We start from the raw sequence: 22,672 nt of genomic DNA, 5'->3' as shown, positions 1-22,672 counted from the left end.
TTTGTTTTTTGTACAGGATAGTACAATGGTTAAGGCAGATTTTAATACCTAGTTATAGTGGTTTTATTGTCACAATCCAATGGAATTAGTGTTTTACCTACTCGCAAGATTTGAAAATGAAGTAAAAAACATGATTTTTACCAATGTTTTCACTGAGAATTAGAATAACAGTTAAATGAAACAAAATGTTTGCCAAATTCAGATAACAGAACATATTAACTGTAATCAAAGACATAATTTGGATAGTTTAATGACTTAATAAAAATGTTACACCCAATTTTGTCAAATTATGCATTTTTCCTTCAATTTATGCAATTTTGACCCCCTGAAAATTCCTGCACACACTTGCAAGCTTACTACCCAATGGAAATTGTGTACACATACCTCCTTTATGCAATAGAAAAGGTTTAAGGTATACAGGAAAATGTGGGAACGAAAATCTTGTTTTTCACCCCTGGCCAACTGACTATCTAGGACGTTAGCGTAAGAAATGTGCATGTAGCAAGCCAGCATATCACCAGGGTCTGTTGAAGGGTGCATGAAAACCCTTCCATAATCATAAGAAATCAGGGGATGCCGGGTAGCCTATTGGCTAAAGCGGTCGCTTGTCACGCCGAAGACCCGGGTTCGAGTCCCGACATGGGTACAACGTATAAAGCCCATTTGTGGTGTCCCCCGCCGTGATAGTGCTGGAATCTTGCATAAAGCGTGGTAAAACCATACTCACTAACTCATAAAACTCAAAAGAAATATCTGCTATTAGCAGAGTCTATTTTACAATTCAGACAGTTTCATAAGCAGGTGTTTATGAACCCGTAATAATACCAGCGTTGGCGACAATGTGAGGGTATCCTTCCCCACTGTTGGCAACCGTCATAAACACATGCGACCTCAAGTTGCTCATCTGAAGAAAAAAACAGGGGGCGCTGCAAACTATATATTTGATTTATATACAAAAATTAATTTTGAATGCATTACTGTGGATTTGTGTAAAAAACATTGACCAGATAATTATGATATATATTGATATCATTCGAGATTTTAGCCATGTTGACGGCCATCATGGATCCTCTGCAGAGGTGGATCCATATCCAGAAACCGCCCACTTGTAGGGCAACTGTAAAGCAGGATGATAGATAACATATGATATTTATACAGTGGTTGATACTGTACACCAGTGGACAAAATTTTATACAATCGCTAGTGATTGCCTAACAGATGCATGATGTTTAATCCGATAGCTGGCAACAGATGACGGGATATAATAACCTTCTCATTTACAATCCTTTGAATGTGTGAGGCGTTTACGAAATGGACTGCACATGTTTTAATTCTTGCTAGGTCAACAGCGAAAATGGTTTCAGCTGTGCGTAAACGTAATTATAAATTAGATATATATAATCTGTCCAAAATCTATCGGACATTTATAAGACCTATTCTGGAATACTCGTCGGAAGTATGGGGGAACTGTTCTGCTTATAACGAAAATAAACTTGAATTAATACACCTTAACGCTGTCAGAATTCTTACAGGTTTTACCAAATTTGCCTAGAGGGAAAGTCTATATTTCGAAACCGGCTGGCTACCACTAAAAGAGAGACGAAAGATTAAAAAACTGACGACAGTGCACAAAATAATAATAAATGAATGTCCCTCATGTCTAAATGATTTATTAGCCAAAAACAGATCAGCTGCTTCAAATTATAACCTACGTAAAACAGAACATGACTGTACCTTTTGCCAGAACAAGTACGTTTCAGAAATCATTATCATAGACTATTTTAAACGATGGAATTCACAATATATATAAATATAAAATATTAAAATATTATCTCTGTAGCTGAATTAAAAACAAAAATGTATCCAAATGTTATTAAATCTCCATATTATTTCAGTTATGGAAAGCGTGAAACTAATATCATACACACAAGACTTAGACATAGATGTAGCAATCTATATGATGATTTATTTAGGGTTAATTTGTCAGACACTATTTCTTGCTCTTGCGGTTCCCAATGCGAAAATGCTTTTCACTATTTTCTTGAATGTAAAACATATACTTTAAGGAGACAATCTTTGTTTATCAACATTAGGAATAAAGGGACTCAGCCCAATTTAGAAACAATTCTAAGTGGTAACAAAAATCTGTCCGAAGAACAAAACTAAACTAAACTGCTAACTACTGTGGAATGACATAAATATATTACATACCTTTCACAAATGTACCATTGTATGCCAATGAATATAAATGTATCTCATGTATATATGTATGCGCGTGTTACTATTATTCTTATATCATATCATCTACATTTACTATGGGTCTTCAGCAGCCCATACTTGCCGTAAAAGGCGACAATGCTTGTCGTAAAAGGCGACTAACGGGATCGGGTGGTCATGCTCGCTGACTTGGTTGATACATGTCATCGATCCCAATTGCGTGGATCGATGCTCATGATGTCAATCACTGGATTGTCTGGTCCAGGCTAGATAATTTTACAGACCGCCGTCATATAGCTGGAATATTGCTGAGTGCGGCGTTAAACAACAAACAAACAAGTACTATGTGTTGTGGACGAGTACAGGTCTTTCATGTTTCCATTTCGTGACAAGCAAAGGTGAGATATTTGACAACACTTCTGTAATAGACCATGTGAAGTGCCTCACCCATACATAGATCACCCGCTTGCTAGAAGCGCTGTCTGATGTACCAGATGTCCCATACGTTTAATTGCCAAATACATGTTTTTATTACAAAGAGAAGTAGCCATCAGATTGATATTGTTTGATAATTTAATTGTTAAATAGGTTATACGACAACAATAGCACCAGTTCGGAAAGGTTGTCAATCTTCTATCATTGCATAAGACGCTCGATGAATCTGGGAGGACAACGAGGGTATATTGTGTTGGAAACAGTCTATTCTAACATGGTATCGGACTGTCACTCAGGACAGTGGGTCTGTGAAAGTGTGTATTTCTTGCATTAATCAGAGATTTTATGACTGCTTGAGTCAGGTTTGTACGGTTGATTTGTCTTCCAAATGATTTCATTATATATATTTATCATCACAAAATGTTCGTTGACATCATTAACTGTCAGTCGGTAATTCTGCTGTTCATACCACCAAGATCGGAATTGTTTCTAAAAGAAGTCTTTTTAATTCTATGTGAAAACCATCAAATTTAAGGCACCGTCTGTTTATGTTTCTACGCTATATGGCAAGACTGCTTTCAAATTTGTCAATCCTATTGACTTTAGTCTTCCAAGAGGTGAACACGTCGCCTGTCGTTACTTCTATAATTCTGACGAATATACACCCAAGCTCACAATCGCATTGGGAATAAGCCCTCACTCAGAAAGAAATCAATAGTTGCTTTCGTTACGCACTGATTCATCCCATGTCACAACAGCAGTGATGGAGGCTGGGGCAGATGACAGAAACATATCGCCATAACGTTCTGAAACTGGTCCTAGTTATTCAACTCAACATTATGTTCATGAACTACCAATGCGCAACTATTTTTGTCAGTCGACCATTTTGACGTTGCATACTTAATTGAAACGTTTGGGAAAACGTGAGTGAGTTAAAAGTGTACATCGCATCGGCAATATTGCAGAAAGACTCACTGTCAGTGTGAACTACTGAGGCATAACAATTACATCTCTCTTTTGATATTCTAAACTAGTTGTTAACAAACTACAAAGGATGTTAATTGTAGGTCCAGGTTATATGTGCCATGTATAAACTGTCAAGTTAGGGACTGTGAAAAGACTGCGAGGAAGTGATGACGATATTTTGGTTATTTACAATAATCTGTGTAGAAATAACACCTATGAACACACCTACATAACGACCGTTGTATGAACATTGCAATCGTCAATGAACATGGTTTATAAACATTTTGGGGAAATGCGTATGAAGCACAAACATGCAGAATTCTACTGTTTTCAGTTGGTGTTTGTTTATGTTTCACAGCATTTGGATGTCTACATCCTTGAATATCACGTGTCATATGCCCCATCACAATCTCTGCAACATGCTGCCAGCCAACACTTTTACGTATGCTGTGTTTGCCACTCAAGATTAAAACGCGTATGACCCAAAAAAAGGAATCACCAGAGAGTGAGTGAGTGAGTGTAGTAACACCAAAGACAGCAACATCTAAGCCATCGGTCGTCGGTGCACATTGCCTGACCCCCCCCACCCCCCTCCAACAGAGAGAGAGAGAAGGTACACTCATTGTACATGTTGCATTTGTTATGAGAATGAACCTTTTTTTGTTCGTTTGAAAGACAAAATGTAACGGAAAACACTTCACTAATAACAACGATAGCAAGTCTATAAGTACACGTACATTGAAGTATATGATAACAATCACTAGATCTGTTCTCGATCTATAATTTAATCTGATTGATTTAGAATACACCTCCTGTCAGTGCGTAACGTGCTAACTTGGACTAGTTCATCGTGTCACCCTAATCCAATCAAGGAAGTTCAGCCCTTTGAGGCATATGGCTGTACTAACTCATCCACTCACTCATTCACGTTGTGGGTAATAAATCATTTTAAAAAATCCATGCACTATTGTCTTCAGGTGGCTGATGCGGTACATTTGAAATGTATAGTGTACGACAAATCAATAAAGGTGTGTACTCTTGATAATTTGAAGCCATTTGTAACATGCTGGTGGATACTGTTTATACTAATGATTGACACAGTATATAGCTTAAAAGAGACACAGGAAATCCATTTAATGGTGCTTTATTTTAGACACATGTTGAATCAGTCTTTTCAGTGTTCCCGTTCGCCGGTAATTACCAGTCTTTTACTGGTAAAATTAAGCTTGGACCGGTAATTCATGTGACTGCCAGTCCCGGTGGACCGGCAAAGAAAGTGCCTTATAAATCCTTGCCTTTGAACAAAACATCGGCGATATTCATATAACTATATGTTTCGAATGAAGTCAGCTTGTCTGTTATCATAAGGGTTTCCGGTTTCCTTTTAGTGCAAGCAAATCACATTTAGCTTTGCTTTGAGGTGAACTATATATTTGTAGCAATTTTGGCTTGGAATATTTTCAAAAAAAGGAGAATAATGTGACTGAACTTTATATAAATGACCTGTCAATTGAACGAAGTTACTTCAGAGATGACGTCATTGCACATAACATGATGGTAAAAGAATTAAAACCAGGTAGTTTTCCTACTTTTTTTATTTGCTAAAAGTTGGGACTGACAAAAATAAGGGGGGACTGGTAAGTATATATCTTTAGAGTTGCAGTCCCGGTGGACTGGTCGTTTCAAATGTTAACGGGAGCACTGAGTCTTTTCTAAGCAGGTATCCAGAAAACTGCGACCACAGCCCCTGTCTTAATAAGGCGTTACCGTTGTCGTAGGTCTTGACGACAACGTGGTCACCTCTGTTGACATGAAAGGTGGCGCTCATGGTGGTGCTGTCATAGGCGCTAGGAACGGTTACAATTGCTTTCCGAGAACCCTGTGCAACCAGCTCGAAATCGGAATTACCTGCACGAGTTGTTTGTAAAATTGTCCTCAACTGATAGTAACCTGAAAATGTAAATTGTATTTTTCCCTGTATCTAAATTTCAAAAGACACTGTTGTTAACGCATAACTGATTTTTCCTTTAGCAGTTTATGTGACACAATGTACTGAGATGTGTCGGAAAGTTGGCGTGATGTGATGTTGTAGGGTCCAAAGCTTAAACGATGTTCCCAGAAACGTCGTTACCACAACACAGTCACCCGATTACCTGACATGCAAAGGATGAACTTAGCTCGTAGAAAGTCACACGTTAGATACATGTCACAGTCACCGAACAAGGCCTGACAAAATACCGGTTATCACCTTTGACACTTGGTTGTCCAGGGTGATTATATGATTTAATGACATCAACATGAATATTTGATGAAAGAAATGATGTTTCGAAAGTAGCTGACCACGTTGCATTAATCTAATCACAATAAAAACATTCCAGTAAGACAATATGGCTACCTTCTGCTTTCATAAACGTGGAAGTGTTACTGTCTCCCCCTCATAATTCCAGACAAATACTGATATATATGAATGATTTGATACACTTACAACTATTGGCTTACCATTATAAAAGACAGGTGAAAAGTCTAAATTAAATTATTGAACAAGGAATGACGTGACTAAATATACTGAAATATCACATAGGCCTTGGTAAAACTGGAATTAGATACAGGGCATCTGATAAGAGAATGATGAGTAACCATTGTGGATATGAATCCCATTCTCACCTGGTACAGGTACAGTGAATACCCCAGATGTAGGGTTATGCCCACGACCAATCTTTGCCTCAACGCTGCTAAATGGGATGATGTAACGTTGCCAACACCAAAGTGTTAAGATTTCACGGATACGGGATTCGAACTCTTTGGCAAAGATGCTTAAAGTATACCAAAGGAGCTGAAACAATATCAGAATATGCGTTTGCGAGTGAGTTGTCAGTAAATGAGAACGGTTTAACAACGCCATTGTCAATATTACATCAATTTCACCGTGGTGACACCCAAAATGGGCTTTTGGCATTGTACCAATGTAAATCAAAACCGAATCGTCAGCATGAGGAGAGAATGTGTTAAGCACTAGGTTGTCCAATCGGTCCTTTTTAAACCTTTTAGCCCTAATTAGGTCCAAATGTAATAAACGTGTTGCTGAACTTTCATTTGTGCCCTAAAGTTTTACAGAAGTCTGCGTAACGAAAACAATGCATTATTACACGATATAAAGTGATTCTATAAAACCCATATCTATGATGTAATGGAAAGGTTTTGTTTGTTTGTGTGTTGTCTAACGTCGCACCTAGCGATATTCCAGCTGTACGTCGGCGGTCTGTAAATAGTCGAGCTAGGACCAGACAATCCAATTATTTATATCATGAGATTTGATCCACGCAATTGGGATAAGATGACATTTACCAACAAAGTCAGCCAAACTGACCATCCGATCCCGTTAGTCGCCTTTTGAGACAAGGGTGTGTTGCTAAAGACCTATTCTAACCCGAATCATCAAGGTAAACTTAACTCAGCATTATTCTGTAATCTTGGCTCAGAGTGACACTAGAAACTATCCACAAAATTTATGACAAGAGATTATTTTCGAAAAGTCATTGTTTCCTTCATGCCAGGTACTATTCAAGCTGCTCCAGCCCTCTGCATTTCACAACGTTTGAGGTACAGTCGAGCATGGTCTCTCTAATGAGATTTCAAAGAACGTCACATGACTCTTGTTCAAAACTTGTTGATCAATGTTACGACATTCAAGGCCCTAAGAAAGCATTCCAGCAGTTTTATGAGAGATATGAAGAGGGCTATTCCAAATTTGACGTATCAGTGACAACAATTATGTCCGATGCAAGTCCCTATTGTACTTGTTTTTTAACATTGTACCATATGTTCCCCTGTTTTCGTTCAGATGAACAATTGGCTGGCTTTGCATGTGTTTGTGACATGGTTCACCGGTAGGGCAGACTACGCTCACCTGTTCCCGAACATCTGACATCATCACTATTTAATAATGTTTCATAAGCACATGATTATGATATAGTCAGCATCCATCTTCCCGAGGCAAGAGAGTTAACTGACTTTAAAAATCCAGTTTCCACCCTTGCCGAACTAGGCTGGTATTATGGAGTTACAGTTTGGCTGGACTAACCAGTCTATGCATCGTCCAATCAAAATCGCGCAACGAAATCAAAATCCGGCTTGTAATCTGTCATGCAGATTTCGGTCGATTGTAGGATTTACAAAGCATGTGCATCGCCAACTGGTTTGATTTGACGCACTTACCGATGTAAGACCCGTTTCATCCCAATATAGATCTTGATTATAGATCCGATTGTCCTGTCTGGGCGCCGCCGTTTTGTTTTAAACAAATGCAAGTGATACGAGAGGTAGAATCTGATTGGTCCATAGGAGAGGCATAGAAGGGACATACTTCGTAATATCCACTACTGGCGCTACGATCGGGCCCAGAAATTCCAGCCTAGTTCGGCAAGGGTGGAAACTGGACTTTTGTGTCAGAATCGGAATCAGATTTCTTAAGATTAAAGAGAGGTATATTTTTTATTTTTTTTATACCCGGTAGTAACAGCAGGTGGCTCAGTCATAACGGTACAATACATTCATCATATTAATATTATATTTACATACGCACACACTTGCGTTCAAATGGTCTGGTATACACAGATATAGTCAAATATGAAACATAAAAGAAAAAACATTAAAGAAACGATAAAATATTTCCTATCTTCTTGAGAAAACAACCCATATTGCCATTGAAGCATTGGAGGTGGAAAAAGACGACTGGAGTTTGGAAAGAGCGTACCATTTCTACGCATGCGTAGATTAATTCACTAATGACACATGTACACCAATGTGATGTTATCAATACGTCGCGTTGTCGCGCATTTTAACACCTTTTCATACAATCTAGATGCGGCGACAACGATATGTTTGACCTTTAAATTGTCGCCGTTGTGTTAGATTCAAAACTATTATTCAAAGCGCGACAATGCGACAAATGGTCACGTTCTTGGATTGTCGCGTAACGGTTCATTTTAACACCCTTTGCTAGTTTTTGTAAGGACGACAACACGAGAATAGTTTAATGACATTCAATAAACTGAAAAGCATGTGCACATTCTTCACATACTTGATCACCTAAAGCTTGTTTGAATGGAATGTTTTCATGTTTCTGTCATTGTGTGTGCGTGCGTTCGTTCGTGCGTGCGTACGGGCGTGCGTGCGTGCATGTGTGTGTGTGTGTGTGGTCGTGCGTGTGTGTGGTCTTGTTCGTCCGTGTGTGATTTGAAAGTCTTTTTGACAAGTACCACAAGGAACACAGGTTACCAATGTTTCTATATGTTAATGACGTCATATGCATCGGTGACCTCAACTTGACTCAATTTCTTCATTGGTCACTTTGGGTATACTTTACCTGAAATGATTGTAATAAGTTTATCCCTAAGATATAAAGAGAAGAGACATCAGTTGATCACAACACAAAAGAATAATGCCAAGAAGAGGATTTATAGACAACACCTCTGTAACAGAAATATGATATAAACTAGTAAACATTGTCTGCATCCCATCCATATTTCTCTCGGTCACGTACTGTAGGTTAAATAGTTTGATATCCCTTTAAAACTTCGAATTATCATTTCGCGAGAATTAATTAATTAGATATCGAGAGTCTAATTCGAAGTTTAAAATATCTTATCTCATACTGCGATATTAGTTGCATTTCAAATAGTTCATTCATTGTTTGTAATTTGTCATTTAGAACTTAACCCTGCAAGGTTGGCCTCATTTCTGTTGGTGGCAACCTCTTCATGTTTGTCTAAAATTAGCTGTACTACACACTTGCAACGTCTGTCATATATAGGAGTTGGGTATACTGATGTTCAAACTGCATGGGTACACATGGTACCATACTTTGTTTTAAGTATACGTTCGACTAAACCTATAACTTAGCGCCGCCAGCTCTAACTCACAATCCAGGCATTATAATGAAAATAAGCTTGATATTTCACTTTTTGACCACTTAAAATACACGAACATAAAGATGGCATGTTTCGTTCGTTCGTACGACAGAACTGAAAATACTTGACACTGATTGTTCAGCATCTGCGACGAAAGTACGTCTATACCATGCAACACACTAATTTGGTTTTGTTACGTGTAAACCTTCATTGTTTGTTTTGTTGCTTATTGCACTCAGCAATATTCCAGCTATATGTCGGCGGTCCGTAAATATTCGAGTCTGGACCAGACAATCCAGTGATTGACATCATGACATCAATTAGGATACGATGACATGCATTAACAAAGTCAGCGAGCCTGACCCCCCGATCCCATTACTCGCCTCTTACAACACGCATGGTTGTTGAAGACCTATTCCACCTCGAATCTGCACCCCGGGTCAAGTATTTCATGTCCTTAGGTGACTGATATTGGTAATTTTTTTCCTAATTAGTACACTGAAAACAGTGGTTAGTCAATGAAGGTAAGTACTCTTGTTGTATCAATAACAACATGTCTGTGGATACTGTGTATATACTTTGTATACAGTATGCAGGTCGAAGGACACAACAAAATGAAACCATTTTATGGTAGTTTTATTTCACAGATGTCGTATCAGTCCCTTCTGAGGAGGAATCCAGAAAACTGCGACCACACCCCCTGTCTTAATGGGGAGTTACCGTTTTCCCAGGTCTTCTTAACGAGTACGTGGTCACCTTTGTTGACGTGAATGACAACGCTCATTGAAGTACTGGTCCAGGGCTTTGGAATACCGATCCTTGCTTTTGCAGAACCCTGGGCCAACAGCACGTAGTCAGAGTGACCTGTACCAACTGTTTGTAAAAGCACCCGGAACTGATAGTGACCTGAAATTAAAATTCTTTGAAAGTATATATATATCTATATATACATTACAAGATCATTGATAATAAAACTAATCTGGCTTGTCTTCACTTTCATAGATGTCGTATATAGTCTCCTACAGATGAATGTGCTATACACGAAAGAAAAGCGTAGTTTTCATGCAGAGGCTGAATATGGGATAATGAGTAGTGCCAACTCGAAGTTTCAATTATTAACGGATTTGAGTATGGTCTTGAAAAAATATCAAGCAGTTTCTGTTATCATCAAAAGGGTTCATGTATAAATAATTATGTCGGATTTGATTATTTCATAATTAATTGAACAAGGAATGACCAGACATTCGCTATTCGCTATTTCCGTACATTGAGGTAAAAACTGTATGAATCCACGTAGCGGATTGTTACAAAAGTTTGCACATCGGTTTTTCGATTCATACCTGAAAAAATATACAGTCAATCCTTATAATTAAATTCGAAAACAAAAACATGTTGGATCTGCAATAGTTTAACCAAAAACATTCGTATATATCAAAGCAGACAAAAATGACGAGATTGATAAACATCCCAGGTGTAGGAATACATACTGTGGCTTGACATGAATCAGTTGGTTGTTTAATGTATGCACATACTTTGACACGCCTACAAAGTCAGTAGCCAATCAACGGAAAGTAGGATCAAAACAAAGTTCACAGGACCTGTCAATCTAGGCAAGAGGCGAGAAGGAGTGCAAAAGTCAGACTGCAACGAACCGAAACAAATATGTCCGGAAGAAGGCGGTTGTTTCAAATGACATGGTCTGTTACCACCAGATTCAAACATTAGTTCCCTGAGAACGGAAAGACACACATTGAAAATGACGATTAGAAATGAAACCCCAACACATGAAAGTTGTGGAACCGAGGAAAACAGGGGAGCGAGCCTGCACGTTTCCTGTTTCATTCATTCTCGGCATTCAGTCTCAAAGGGTAGGTTGGACAATGAAAATGCAATATGAATATACAAATCTCCTGTGCATGACGAAACACGTGAGCAGAAAGAAAATTCCCTCGACTGTAATATTGGGATTCCCTAACATTCCGTAATAAATGTAGTCTCGGTGGGCGTGGCTTAATGTTTTACATTCACTGGGAAATGAATGTAATAACACGTGATCATTACAGCTAATCAGAATGCAGGAATTTCAGTGAACACAGCGAAAATTTAAATATATTGAAGTAATACTGAAATGGGAAAATGATGAGCGGCAGTTCTTGCTATTTAAAAAAACCCATTCTTACCTGATACAGGGACATGGAATACCCCAGATGTAGGGTTATACCCACGGCCATTGTTTGCCTCAACGCTGCTAAATAGGATGATGCTGCCAACACCAAAGGGGTAAGGTTTCCAGGTCATGGGATCCGAATTCTTTGGCAGCGATGCCTTAAAATATACCAAAGGAGCTGAAACGATATCAAAATATGCATTTACGAGTAAGTTGTCAGTGAGTAAGTATGGTTTTACAAAACCTTTCTTAATATCGCAGGAGTGTCACTAGGAATCGTCTCAAGGCTTTATAAATTTAATGGTTAAAGCATACTGGAAACGAATTATGGCTTAAAGTTCATGTGTAAATTATGAAAACTAATGTCTTTGCAAGACGTCCTTTTGTTCAACCTTATATTCAACCTATTGCTTTGACGCCAACATTCCACCTTTTGCACCTCTATAACATCTACAAATGTGCACTTGCAAGTGGCTGTTTTGTTTTGCTGGTGAATATGACATTGTCGAATTAGCTTGGCGAAGATAAAAACATTTCGTGTGTTTAAAGAAGGTACTCAAATCTGCGTTCACTAGATATTGCACAAGACAGGTTTGGAGTGAGTTCTTCAGTGATCCCCTTAATGAAAAAGGACATGACATCCAAGATGGAAGCATGAACTTCAGGGATCTTGAAAACTGATCCCGATCTCAAAAGTGTCAGTCAAGCTGACAGGCGATGGCACACAAGTGAGAAGATCAACTCACTTTGTTCTGATATCATTTCAACTGACGGGCAGTGAAGAGATAGTTATCTCGTTAACTGAGGGCACATTAGAGATCGACAACTGTAAAGAGGACTAGGATTGAAGAGATTCACGATATGGTTAACGTTGGGTGTATTTCTGTAGGGGAACATACTATTGCAACTGTTGTTGTGTCTTGTGTCAATGCAACAGGACATTATATATGTATCCTTTATCTAACGTTTAATGAAGCACATTGCACCATACTTACACTGTAGTCCCTTCCATATGCCCTTTATGATTGAGATAGGAACCCTAAGGCAAATTAGCTATCACATAGGGAAAGACACAAATGTGAGATGCCAGTCGACACCCTAACAAAGCAAATGGAAATGGACGATAACAGTCACCTTGCTGGAGAAAAGTGACCATAATGTAAACGTTGTCTGAAATACAGGACAGAGGAATGACGGAGGCAAGACAGACCATGAGGAACAGAATCATGACTGAGATTCAGCATCAAGGGGATGCATGTTGGAACTCCGAGACCTTTTGAAATCAAAGGTTGTACCGTCAATATCAAATAGCAGATGGATGTTGCTGGATAAAGTGAATAAGAACTTCAATTATTTAATCATACATGAGGTATAATAAATTGCGTTCATGTTTTTCATGATCGGTTACTTCAGTTTTGTCACGAAAGAATGGACTATTTTCTGTCAATATGTGTGTGTGTGTGTGTGTGTGTGTGTGTGTGTGTGTGTGTGTGTGTGTGTGTGTGTGTGTGTGTGTGTGTACTCTGTTTTGCTCTTTGTTATTTATGTAGGTAACCAATGCACCTACATTTTATTTACAACAGTCACATGCCAGGGTGAATAGACCCAAAAGATTTACTTTCCTTGAAATAAATGTGACTATTTTATCCACGTTTCACTAATGAGAACAAAATTATCGCCCCTGAAATGGTCACGATTCCTGTTTATTAAACGATGGAAACGGCTGTTTTGTCACCATCAGATTTATTTGACATGCATACTCATTACATGTTACTAAAACGTAGATGCCGTCAGCTTTATGAGGATAGTTGAATCTTTACAAATTCTTCTCGGGCCGACATTTTCACAAAAATTTCACAATTGTACCAAGATCTTCAAATCTCCAGAAACTGACACATACTTAAATGGCCGCTCTTGCACCACCTCGTTTGTTCGTTTCTTCGAATATGCAATATTGGTTCAAAACAGCTACATTCATGTTTGAAAAAGAAATTCATTGGCATTCGACAACAACAAAAGGGATAGTTTCAAATTGAATGTCTATAGCTGGAATATCATATCAGATTTTAAAAGAAAATGGAATTCACAGACACATATGCTTAAGGTCGTGTCCAAGATTGTTGCACTTTTATTGTGAACACATGTTAAAGGCACTCGCTGAAGCTGGTATGACTACGTGGCCATCTAGTGTTAGAAGTAGTATATTCCAATATGTTTCTGAGTGTTAGTCAGGACAGTGGTTGTGTGAAAATGCGTATTTCTCTCATTAAACAGAGAGTGTGTACGGTTGATTTGTCCCTAAATCATTTTTATAATGCTCAATTTATCATTACTAAATTATCGTTGAGAACATTTACTGTCGGACACAATTCCGTTGTTTACGCCAAAATCGAATTTGTTGCTAAAGAACTCGTTCATATTCTATTTGAAAAATATACAGTTTAAAGCGTTTCTTGTCATATTTCAACAAAAACTGTTAATCCTAATGCCACTCACAAATAAATGTGCACATACTGACACACACACTGTAACTACATGAAAGGACAGACGCAAACGTGCACCAACACACATATAATCTAAAATGTGAGGCACAGACATACACATGCACACGCACACGCACATGACATGCAGACAGGGCCACATATAATATCTCACGCGTTTATGTAATTACTCACTAGGATCGAATGAATACACGTTCTACTTTTCTCGTACATAATGGGTGATGACCCGCGCCAAACAGAACAAGTTCGAAAAGCGAAACCCCTTTTCCCTGCCGTACATATGGGTTCGGAAACAACCGGAAGGGACAAGCGCAATTGCATGTCAGCATTTGTTAATGTTTGTCAAGTTATAAGGAAGAGTACTTAAGCTTACAAACTGGGAACACAAACTGAGGATCCCCATCTGACCTGAGATGGACCCTGTACCTTTACAGATGGGTCCACTGATGAGCTTACATCATTCTCCCTGGAAGAATACTATACCTTTAAACCTTGAATCAGAGCCTCCAAACCAACGCATGGACTAAGGACGTGAAGGTGCTACAAGATCACAAAATGGGTAATGGGTACGATATAAAACGTCAACGCCAGACGACAGTCTCAATTATCTACCCCAACAGATTCCACTGGGCGTAAGAAGCAAACTAGCGCTGAAATTCGTATAAATGGACCACTGAACATCAGTGATGCCACCAGTGTTTGCGAAAAGGGTAGGCATGTTCTGCCCTACTGGTAGCACCCGCCACTCACACAATTTGCATTAAAAAATTGTTCATTGCCTTACTCTGCATATAAGTACACGTTGTACAAAAAACACAAACATTTAAAATAAAAATTACAAATAATCTGCTGTTGTCAAGATGATGTCGTTGCATATTATATACATTATGCTATTTTGTGCAACCATGTGCTCTTACTCATGACATGGCTGATGACACCTCAGCAATTGTACACTACACAAAGCAGCTTGCAATCTCCTATCTTACATTACGGGGAACATCCCAGTCTGCCTCAAATCATTCATAGGATCCAAAGCTGAGATATGTGTCACGGCATTCAACAAAGACGGCAATATACCATCGACTCATCTCTTCCTCTTGTCAGATTTGTCACGCCAAATCATAAACTGTACTTCTGCAAGTGGGCGGAACACTCCACGTTTGCAACTCGAACCTATTTACCTGCTTGCAGTAAAATCCCAAGCACCTGCTTGCTTCATGCCAACTAGCATTTGAGCCAACATCCAAGACTCAAGCTGATTTCGTTGTGTCCGAGACCAGCACACTCTTCCATGGGTCGCGGGCTGCTCCATATGCAACACGAACATGTCTTGCATCAGGCCAACTCGCGTTTGAGTCATCAATACAATGTACATACATGTACATCCCCATGAAGGACCCTCACGTGTTTTTCCATTGTCCGAACCTCGCCTTACTACCTCCAAATCTGCCTTTGCCTTGTTGCACCAGCATTGCCCAAAACAATTATACACTGCCTTGTTTGTGTTTGCTTATGTCCTGCTCTATGACGACGGTCTGTAAATAATCAAATAGGGTCCAGACAAACCAGCTGTGGACTTTAAGAGCAATGTCCTGCACAGTCTGGTACCGATTACACACGCAATCCACCAAGTCACCGATCCTGACCCCCCGATCTAATTCCATCGCCTTTGGACTAGTAATAGAGTATTTGGACCTAGTACTATTTAAACCATGTCTCCAAGGGAACAAAACTCCCGTAGGGCCGGGATGCTCTGGGGACTATTCTAAAGGAAAGTCACCATGATCCACCATGCCGGGTTTGAAAATGTCTTGACAGCCTTACAAGTGAATCGTTACACTACGTTTGTAACAAACACCTGTGTTTCCGACAGACGTAAGATGCCAGTTGCGATCGGTTGTAGGCAAGAGAGGCAAATTCACTGACAAAGGTGACAGCAGGGCGACCAACAGTTACACAACACCTATTCAAACATTTCCAACAACTCGTGTACCATTAAAACTGTTAACCACGTATACATGCATGTACTCACAATATGAATATATAACGTAGTTGTCCGAATCAGCTATTCCCTGACGAAAATAAAAGCGACAAAATTATTTCCTTTATCACAAGAAAGCCCTGCTAAAAGCAGAATCCATTGCATGATTGGTTATGAATCATGCTCAAGTAGTGATGATACCTGGTGTTCGTCAAAAGGTGAGTGTACTATTTTATCCAAAAGGGGACATTGCTTTCTCGCCTCCAATTACAACAGTAATGAATTGATAATAAAGCGACAAAACACTCTCCATATTCAAAAGAAATCTCTGCATATAAAAGAGTCGATTGTACAATCCCAACTGTATCATGAGCATGTGTATATGAATCACTATCAAGTAGTAATGATACCAGGTGTTCGCGAAAGGTGAGTATCCTTGGTCCACTGGTTGAACAAACACATGCAACAGCAAGTCAATTGTTCACATGCAAAGACATGGGAACATATGGTACAAGTCAAAATAGAGAATTGCATCGGACATCATTCTTGTCACTGATGTGTCAGTTTGGAAATGTCCTCCACATGTCTACCATAAAACCTATTGACAGCTTTACTGAGGCCTTATTTGCTGTAACCTTTATCAAACAATTTCGTATGACGCTCTTTGAAATCTTGGTAGAAAGAGCATGTTTTATTGTATCTGAAAAGTTTCGAAATGTACCAAAGGCTGGAGCTGCAGGAATATTGCTCGACATGACTATTGACTATTCGAAAGTTGAAGTCATCCCTCTTGTCATACAGTCTTGTGGAGAGTGTATTGTTACTCTGAATCTTTGCGCATAGATCTAAATATGAAACAGATGAGGCGGTCTCACTGGTCTCCTCTATTTCTAGTTCAGGTGGGTAAATCAGTGGAAGAGAATTGGCTATTTGATTGTAATTGAACGATATCAGATCATCGATATAACCGAAGCATAAGTTAAACCTCTTGGCCAAATTACATTGTTTTGACTTTGCCAATCCGAACAGAAATTCCGATTCATATGTATAAAGAAACAGATCTGCACGAATAGGATGCCTTCTTCTTGCCTAAATGTCTTACCCCAAATTTTTAGGTAGATGTTATCAATGAGGAAGTCTAGAATTTCACATATTGATTGCTCAGTAAACTTCAGATGGCATTTGCTTTGGCACGCTTAGTAACAAAAGTCTCATATGGGATAGTGGTGTACAAAGTACAAATCAAATGTTTTGACAGAATGGAACTTGGTTCTTTTCTGAGACTGCAAAGAGTCCACTTGTCTCAAATACGTTCTGTGAAAATAAAGAAAGTCCTTCCTTGATTGTATTCAGGATTAAGGTTAGTCTTTGAGACAAGGGTGTGGTTGTAAATGTTCCTGGACCCATTAATATATCTCTCTTTGTTCGGATTTATAAGGAGCTTTGGAATCCAGTCAAAATCAACGGATTTCTGCAAAAAACAAATTGATTAATGTATGGCCCCAATTAGGTATTTTATGGGAACATCACGCCGTTAGCGCGTGGGGGGAGGGGTCATGGCAATATTCTCTTAATATATAAAATCTAAATTTCTACTAAATAAGTTGAAGAACATCTGATTCTTTCATATGACTGTGGTTAATCAGTCATGGTTGATTGTATTGCAAAACATAGTCTTATAATTGTGGGTGTTCTTTAACTTGTTTTGAGTAGTATATGAAGTTACAGTTTGAATGCAATACTAAAGCTGTCCATAAATGTTATTTTTGACATTTGATTTATGATCAACTTGTATAGTGTCTCTTGTCTTCTTCAAATATATGTACTTGCATCTTGTAATGCTGTGAAGGAGTCAGTATGGTTTTATGCCGTTTTAGCAAAATTCCAGCAATATCATGGCATGGGATACCAGAAATGGACTTCACACATTGTACCCAAGTGAGGAAACGAAGTTAGTTCTCCAGCGTGACGAACGAACGCTTTAACGACAAGAATACCTAACATGCGTGCGTGCGTGCGTGTGCGTGCGCGTGTGTGTGTGTGTGTATGTATGTATGAATCTATGGTTGTATGCATGCATGATTGATGGATGGATGTGTGTCCGTCTGTCTGACTCACTGTGTTAATATGTTGTTGATATTAACATAACCGACATCTGAACGCATATTTGATAACAACCAGACATTTTAATAGAAAGAGAATTGTTATGTAACTGAAAAGTCTTGCTTAAACAAAACTATATCTAGTCTCACCTGGCGGGAAAGCCAACTTTACCTCAGTTAAACTGTATTTTCAAGTACTTTAGCATTTAATTTAATTTCCGAAGACAGCTGATTATAAGGAATTATAAGAACGCATTCCATTATTTTTGTCCAATGAATAAGTGTACGGGTTTTTGACGCTCACAAAAGTCGTATATATGACATCGATCTGTATTTATTAAGGTGAGGGTGAGTTTTACGCCGTTTTTAGCAATATTCCAGCAACATCATGGCAGGGGACACCAGAAATGGGCTATCCATGAAAACATAACAGTGTACATGTATAACGTTTGTTATAATTTGTGAGCATCATTATCAATATAATTATCTTTTCTAAATCGGACTAGTACGTATTTGGCGTCCAATTCTTTGGACAATGCAAAAAATACAAACAGTGGCTGATAATATTGACAATTATTTGTCAATGTATTATCTACATGTAATTCATTATTTGTTCCAGTTCAATGTGTCCTTCAAAGTTTCAGTTTTCAGTGAGTGATTGAATTAAAATTTAACGTCGCATCGGCATTATTTCAGCCATACAGCGACAAGACCAAGTTTAATATGTTAACAATTGAGTCATTTAAGCAAAGGAAAATTTAAAATCAATTCATGCATACCATATTTTAAAACAGTTTATGAAACATATTTGAGCATAACAATATAATACAGTTTTAAAACGCGGCTATAGGCCACCAGCAACCAAAGCTAGGCCACCTCGCTGGGGATCATGGGGACTTACAGTACCTCTGCTTCCTGCATGATACCCCAGCAGGTATTACATCATCACTTTAGCCACTGCTGGTTGTGAACAATACTAGCCAAAATTAAAAAAATGTCAGCAATGAGTTAGCTTAAAAACACTTGTTGATGATAGTAACATCGATAATGATAGCATTACGAGTCACACAGGGGGACAATATTTTTACGCTACGTTAACCTCCTGGACAGAACCTTCAATAATGTCAGTTGATAATAGCATCACACCAAACTTAAGAACAAGCATTTAATTATTCACATACATATTTAAAATTTATTATACAGACCGATTTCTTTCAAATAGCTGTTAATGAGATGCCCGCTGACACGGGACAAGAGATCTTTCAGATTTACGCTTTGATAATGTGAATCCCTTGCGATTGCAAAGTCTTCAGTTTTCAGATTGAAGGAAGAATGGGGTAGTATAATAACATGATAATATGATTAGCGAAAAACATTCACAAGTATCCCAGACCATGTTTAAAAACATCCTACACAACGCTTGTGTTGACGAGGGTGGTGGGGGTGGTAGGCATAACACAAATAACTCCAATAAAAGAAGCAAATTAAGTTTTGCAATAAATCGAGAATAATACGTGTACTTTATGTGGAGTTTTTCCAGAATAACGTAAAAATCATAGACTTTTCGTTGTTGTGTATTTGAATATTTCTAATTTTATAAAATACAAGAAGGTGAACACACGCGTGCATGCAAATGAAACGAGATAACATTCTGTATACACGTGTATATCTAATGTACATACCTTGAACAGGACAACGTAATGACAGCTGCATCTGTGTAAAGTTAAATGCTTCTATCTACCTAAGAAAGACAGTCATGCTCTCTTCTGGAAATATGTTTTGTGTGCGTGCGCGCGTGTGCGTGTGTGCGTGTGGACAGCTTAAATTTCTTTGATTATTTGTCATTTCAGGCTTGGGACAGCCACACCGGGTTTCGATCATTGGATCATAATCAGGGATTCAAACCCATAATGAGCGGATCAATTACGTCACGTAACTCGACACAGCGATTTGTGGAACCTTAGGCCTCTGGGCATCCTATGTCCCAGACACAGGTAAAAACACATACACAAAAATTAGGCCAAGAAATGTATTTAAAGACATCATCTAGTCAACTCAAGCAGTAAATTTGTTTACATGCATCCTTTTCTTAGCTTACCTTTTCCGGCAACCGTTTTCCCACCAGTCAAACAGACTGCCACACAGAGATATAACACCAGGTGGAGTTGCATTGCTGTTTTCGGACAGGACAGAACTGTTTATCAAATGGGGAGTTTCACCTAATACATAGGAATCAAGGAGTTTCAAGCTCATATGAGCTTGGATAAAGTATGCAAACACCAATCATGTTAAATCACTGCCCACACGTGACAGATGTTCCTGGTGTGCTTCCTGCACTGCACATGCGTCATACGGTTTTCAACTAAGTGTACGGGTAACATGCATCTGCTACTTGTCCCATGCATATCATTGATTTCACGACTGCAAACTTACAAACAATGTTCCACGAATTAGGCAGGGTTATCCAATGAAACATCACATACATGCCCTTCTCCGGGTGTAGACGATTTAAAAGTGTACAACTTTAAACTTCAAAATCAAGTTAGCGTAAGCAAGCCAGCATATCACCAGGATGTGTTGAGGGGTGCGTAAAAACCCTTCTACAATCATAAGAAATCAGGGACGATCGGGTAGCCTAGCGGTTAAAGCGTTCGCTCGTCACGATGAAGACCCGGGTTCAATTCCCGACATGAGAACAATGTGTGAAGCCCATTTCTGGTGTCCCCCGCCGTGATATTGCAGGAATATTGCTAAGAGCGGCGTAAAACCATACTCACTCACTAATAAAAAATCTCTCCATTTTACAGTTCCGACAGTTTCACAAGCAGGTGTTCATGAACCCGTAATAATACCAGCGTTGGCGACAATGTGAGGGTATCCTTCCCCACTGTTGGCACCTGTCATAAACACATGCAACGTCAAGCTGCTCATTTGAAAAAAAGGGTGCTGCAAATTATATACAGTGTATTTGATTTATATACAAAACATTTGCAATTAATTTTGAATGCATTACCGTGGATATTTGTAAAAACATTGACCAGATAAGTATGATATATTGAGTATATATTGATATCATTAGAGATTTTAGCCATGTTGACGGCTACCAGGGGGTTCTCCAGAGGTGGATCCATATCCAGAAATGTTCGGAATGGTTCAATGTATAAGTGTGTCAAGTTTGGTGCTTTTAACCCAAAGTACCCATGAGGAGGCCTTAACCACCCACTAGGAGGCCAACTGGAGAGAAGGATGTGAGTAGGGATAATCAATATGAATCACAAACGTGTGAGTTCATATAACACCAGGGGATAGATAACGTAGGATATGTATACAGTGGATGATGCTGTACACCAGTGGACAACATTTGATACAGACGCTAATGATTGCGACGCAGATGCATGTTGTTAAATCCGATAGCTGGCAACAGATGACGGGAGATAATATCCTTCCCATTTAAAATCGTTTGAAAATGTGAGACGTTTAGCTTTTTAACGTTGTGTATCACTGGCAATAAAGGGGTTCGATCATGAGCTGCAACCATACATTCTTATAAGGTGGTATCCAAATGTTACCATAATTATCATATCGTCCATGTATTGATCACTCGCTTGCTGGTAGCGCTGTCCGATGTACCAGATGTCCAATTCGTATAAAACCCCAATTCATATTTTTGTTACAAAGAAAAGTAGCCATCATATTGATATTGTTTGATAATTTAATTCTAAAACAGGTCATACGAAAACAATAGTTTTCCTTAAGTTTCAACTATTAGCACCAGTTTGGATAGGTTGCACTTTCATTTAAAGTAGTTGGCAAGTCGAATTAAGGGATAAACATACTGTGTTGTCAATGTAGAGCTAGGTTACCTGTAGATTTGGTGCCTGGCCGTCTGCATGCTTTGCACACGGCTATGTGCTGCGGTGTAATGATGTCGCGGTTTCAAAAATGTATACATTGTATCAAACGTGTTACAACGTTCTTGATTCTTCACACAGTGTAACCAAATTGTATAACATTCAACTAAAGTACGTAAATTCAGCAAATCCAAAAGATCTCTGCACTGCCTGACATCGGTAAAGTGCCGGTATTGTGAGTTTGTTACTTTTCTACATTAATCGTAAAATCGAAGCACCCGAATGAGGCAAGTCAAGTAAGCGCCCTCGTTTGAAATCTATATGGCCAATAATGTATATCACTGGAAAGTATATATCCTAACGGTTATAGGCCATAAGCAGTCGAAGTACACATTCGTTCAGAATTGTCCATGAGTTATATATACTGGAAAAAGTCCCGATCACATTTTCAGTACTTCTTACGTCAAAACAAAATTTACGGAAGTGGTCGTGATTAATTTATATGCAGACTGTTTCAAAGATTATGTTACAATAGGAATGACA

General features: G+C 38.7%; 1 protein-coding gene across 2 annotated transcripts in view; it reads right to left on the bottom strand.

The window, feature by feature from the left end:
• Positions 1 to 20,551, bottom strand: part of LOC124110329 (heavy metal-binding protein HIP-like) — a 31,207-nt gene extending 10,656 nt beyond the window's left edge. Inside the window, exons 1-3 of one of the 2 annotated variants that reach the window (XM_046469639.2) lie at positions 20,377 to 20,525; positions 11,708 to 11,872; positions 10,146 to 10,433 (exon numbers count right to left, since the gene is read on the bottom strand). In XM_046469639.2, the coding sequence (XP_046325595.2) occupies positions 10,183 to 10,433; positions 11,708 to 11,872; positions 20,377 to 20,449 (489 nt within the window). In that variant the 5' untranslated portion in view covers positions 20,450 to 20,525 and the 3' untranslated portion in view covers positions 10,146 to 10,182. Of the gene's footprint in view, positions 1 to 10,145; positions 10,434 to 11,707; positions 11,873 to 20,376 lie in introns of those variants that run through there. The other variant, XM_048384571.1, reaches the window with a different exon arrangement.
• Between the last annotated feature and the right edge of the window lie 2,121 nt (positions 20,552 to 22,672).

Source organism: Haliotis rufescens, unplaced genomic scaffold, assembly GCF_023055435.1.
Source record: "Haliotis rufescens isolate VD_foot unplaced genomic scaffold, xgHalRufe1.0.p SCAF_5, whole genome shotgun sequence".
NCBI classification, from domain to species: domain Eukaryota; kingdom Metazoa; phylum Mollusca; class Gastropoda; order Lepetellida; family Haliotidae; genus Haliotis; species Haliotis rufescens.
The sequence above is the reverse complement of the archived record's forward strand: the minus strand, read 5'-3'. Positions and strand labels throughout refer to the sequence as shown.